General features: G+C 47.1%; 1 protein-coding gene across 1 annotated transcript; it reads left to right on the forward strand.

Moving 5' to 3' along the window:
* Positions 1-372: 372 nt before the first annotated feature.
* LOC125513422 (large ribosomal subunit protein eL6) lies at positions 373-2,121 on the forward strand. Its single transcript, XM_048678543.2, has 4 exons — positions 373-666; positions 742-848; positions 1,506-1,687; positions 1,779-2,121. The coding sequence occupies exons 1-4, from the start codon at positions 452-454 to the stop codon at positions 1,932-1,934; spliced, it is 660 nt and encodes a 219-aa protein (XP_048534500.1). The 5' UTR covers positions 373-451; the 3' UTR covers positions 1,935-2,121.
* The last annotated feature ends 237 nt before the right edge of the window (positions 2,122-2,358 follow it).

Below are 2,358 nucleotides of genomic sequence, written 5' to 3' on the forward strand. Positions count from 1 at the left end.
TAACTGGCAGTCACGCGGTGGTGCCTTGCACTGCCGCGGTGACAGATTGTTGTAGATCTTTATGTCAGATTTGGCGTAATGTAGCGCCGGATTTTGTAAGCTCGAACCTGGCCTCTGATGGAGGCATTTTTGAGCACTAAATAAATTAGCAACGTCCCCTAAAAAGAAGAAGAAGAAGAAGAGAACAATCGAACTCGGGCAAGTGATGTGGTACCGATATACAAATGGGCCCTAAACACGTACAATTCCACACGGGCTCTTTGAGCCCGAGCACTCAGCCCAGCATCAAACATCCATCACGGCCTGGCCAAGAAAGTTAGGGTTTCCATCCACCTCCACGCTGCTGCACACATATAAGCATGCGACGAAACCCCATCGTCCATTCTTCCCTGCCGCCGCCTCCTCCCTTCTTCAGCCGAAGCGCCCGCACGCCTCGACCCAAGGGATCTCAATGGCGCCGACCTGCAAGATGGCGCTGGGCATCAAGCGCGCGTCGCGGTCGCACACCTACCACCGCCGCGGGCTGTGGGCCATCAAGGCCAAGCACGGCGGAGCCTTCCCCAAGGCCGAGAAGCCAGCCGCCGTCGCCGAGCCCAAGTTCTACCCCGCCGACGACGTCAAGCCCCGCACCGCCAGCACCCGCAAGCCTAAGCCCACCAAGCTCAGGTTCGTCGCACTACCGCCTCGCAGCTCTCTCTGTCCTCCGGGGACTTTAGGTTGAGATTGATTTGGCTGTTGCAGGTCGACCATCACGCCCGGTACGGTGCTGATCCTGCTCGCTGGGAGGTACATGGGGAAGCGCGTGGTGTTCCTCAAGCAGCTCAAGTCTGGCCTGCTCCTCATCTCTGGTAAATCTCGTTGGCTCCTGCGCTATGATACTGAGATGCACCCAGTCCTTATAACTCAATAGCGTAGGTCTTCACATTGTTGGTTTGTGGATTTAGTTATTGGCTGCTTACTCGAAGTAGCTATTCATGGGTTGATGCATGATGGAAGCATTAAGCTGTGTAGGTTCTCGCTCGTTTGGTTGTCTGGTTCCAGCCTGTTCGTTGCGCAAATCAGACTTGGACTAACTACCATTTGGGTTCGCTGTTTAGTAATAGTATTTTTTTTCTAAACACTGGCGGTGCATTTGGTGTGTCTTAAATGCGTAGAATTTTGACTTGGGAACTACACTAAAATGCCATCGAGTGCTTTTTTTAGTGACATGTTTTTATCTGTTAGCATCTGTTGGTGTCATTGTTAGTGGTTCCCATTGGATGTTTGGAACAACAAACTTTTAAAATGAATTCGAGGCAGGCATCTGGTTCTCTATTCAACATTGAATTGATTAGTCTATGAGAATTCCCTTCTTGCATGTTTGGCTACACCAGTTAATCTGTGAAACCTGGGAATTTAGTATGCCTAATGCTTCTAACTGCAACCAAATATGCGGTTGGGCTAATTGCTTATGTCGTGGTCTTGTAAGTTAGTATGCATATTTTAACGCTGATGTTTCTCTTCAGGGCCTTTCAAGATCAATGGTGTGCCAGTTCGCCGGGTGAACCAGGCTTATGTCATTGCCACATCCACAAAGGTTGACATCTCTGGTGTTAAGGTGGAGAAGTTTGATGACAAGTACTTCGCCAGGGACAAGAAGACCAGGGCAAAGAAGACTGAAGGGGAGCTGTTTGAGACTGAGAAGGAGGTACATCCCTGAACCATTGGACGATCAGCTTATGTTTATGTCATTCTTTGCTCCACAACTTAGTTCTGTCTCTTGTCTGTTAAACCTGCAGACCACCAAGAATCTGCCAGAATTTAAAAAAGATGATCAGAAGGCCATCGATGCTGAGTTGATCAAAGCTATTGAGGCTGTCCCTGACCTTAAGAACTATCTTGGTGCTCGGTTCTCTCTCAGGGATGGTGACAAGCCCCATGAGATGACCTTCTAAGTTGCTACAAGTTCCTGAGTTTTGGATGTGTTTTGCCTAGATTGTTGCTGAAATTTGTACCCTGTTAGTTGACTTCCTATGTCAGTTGAAGTGACCGTAAGATATTATGAGAAGATCAAGAGAATCCTTATCTGCTTTGGTGGTTCTTTTTTTACTTATGCTTAATGGAACAGTTTGTCGTGTGTTATTTGTGATGCTATTTGTTTTCATTTTCATTCCTTCTGCTGATGTTTCTACTGGTTATCATGTTGTGATTTAGGTCAATATAGTGTTGATGTTTAGCGTGCTGGTTGTTCTGGGATTTCAGCCATTTGTCTTTAGTGTTACTCCGTCCGTTCCTAAATATAAGACCTTTTAGAGATTTCAATACTGACTACATATGGAGCAAAATGATTGAATCTATACTGCACATCTGTATGTAGCT

Source organism: Triticum urartu, chromosome 6A, assembly GCF_056163025.1.
Source record: "Triticum urartu cultivar PI428250 chromosome 6A, HENAU_Tu73, whole genome shotgun sequence".
Taxonomy (NCBI): domain Eukaryota; kingdom Viridiplantae; phylum Streptophyta; class Magnoliopsida; order Poales; family Poaceae; genus Triticum; species Triticum urartu.

Excerpts from the sequence above, each read along its gene's own strand:
- LOC125513422 (XM_048678543.2), top strand. The coding sequence starts at position 452 with ATGGCGCCGACCTGCAAGATGGCGCTGGGCATCAAGCGCGCGTCGCGG. Across the intron at positions 667-741 it reads CCTAAGCCCACCAAGCTCAG|GTCGACCATCACGCCCGGTA; the intron begins GTTCGTCGCACT and ends TGGCTGTTGCAG. Across the intron at positions 1,688-1,778 it reads TGTTTGAGACTGAGAAGGAG|ACCACCAAGAATCTGCCAGA; the intron begins GTACATCCCTGA and ends TTAAACCTGCAG.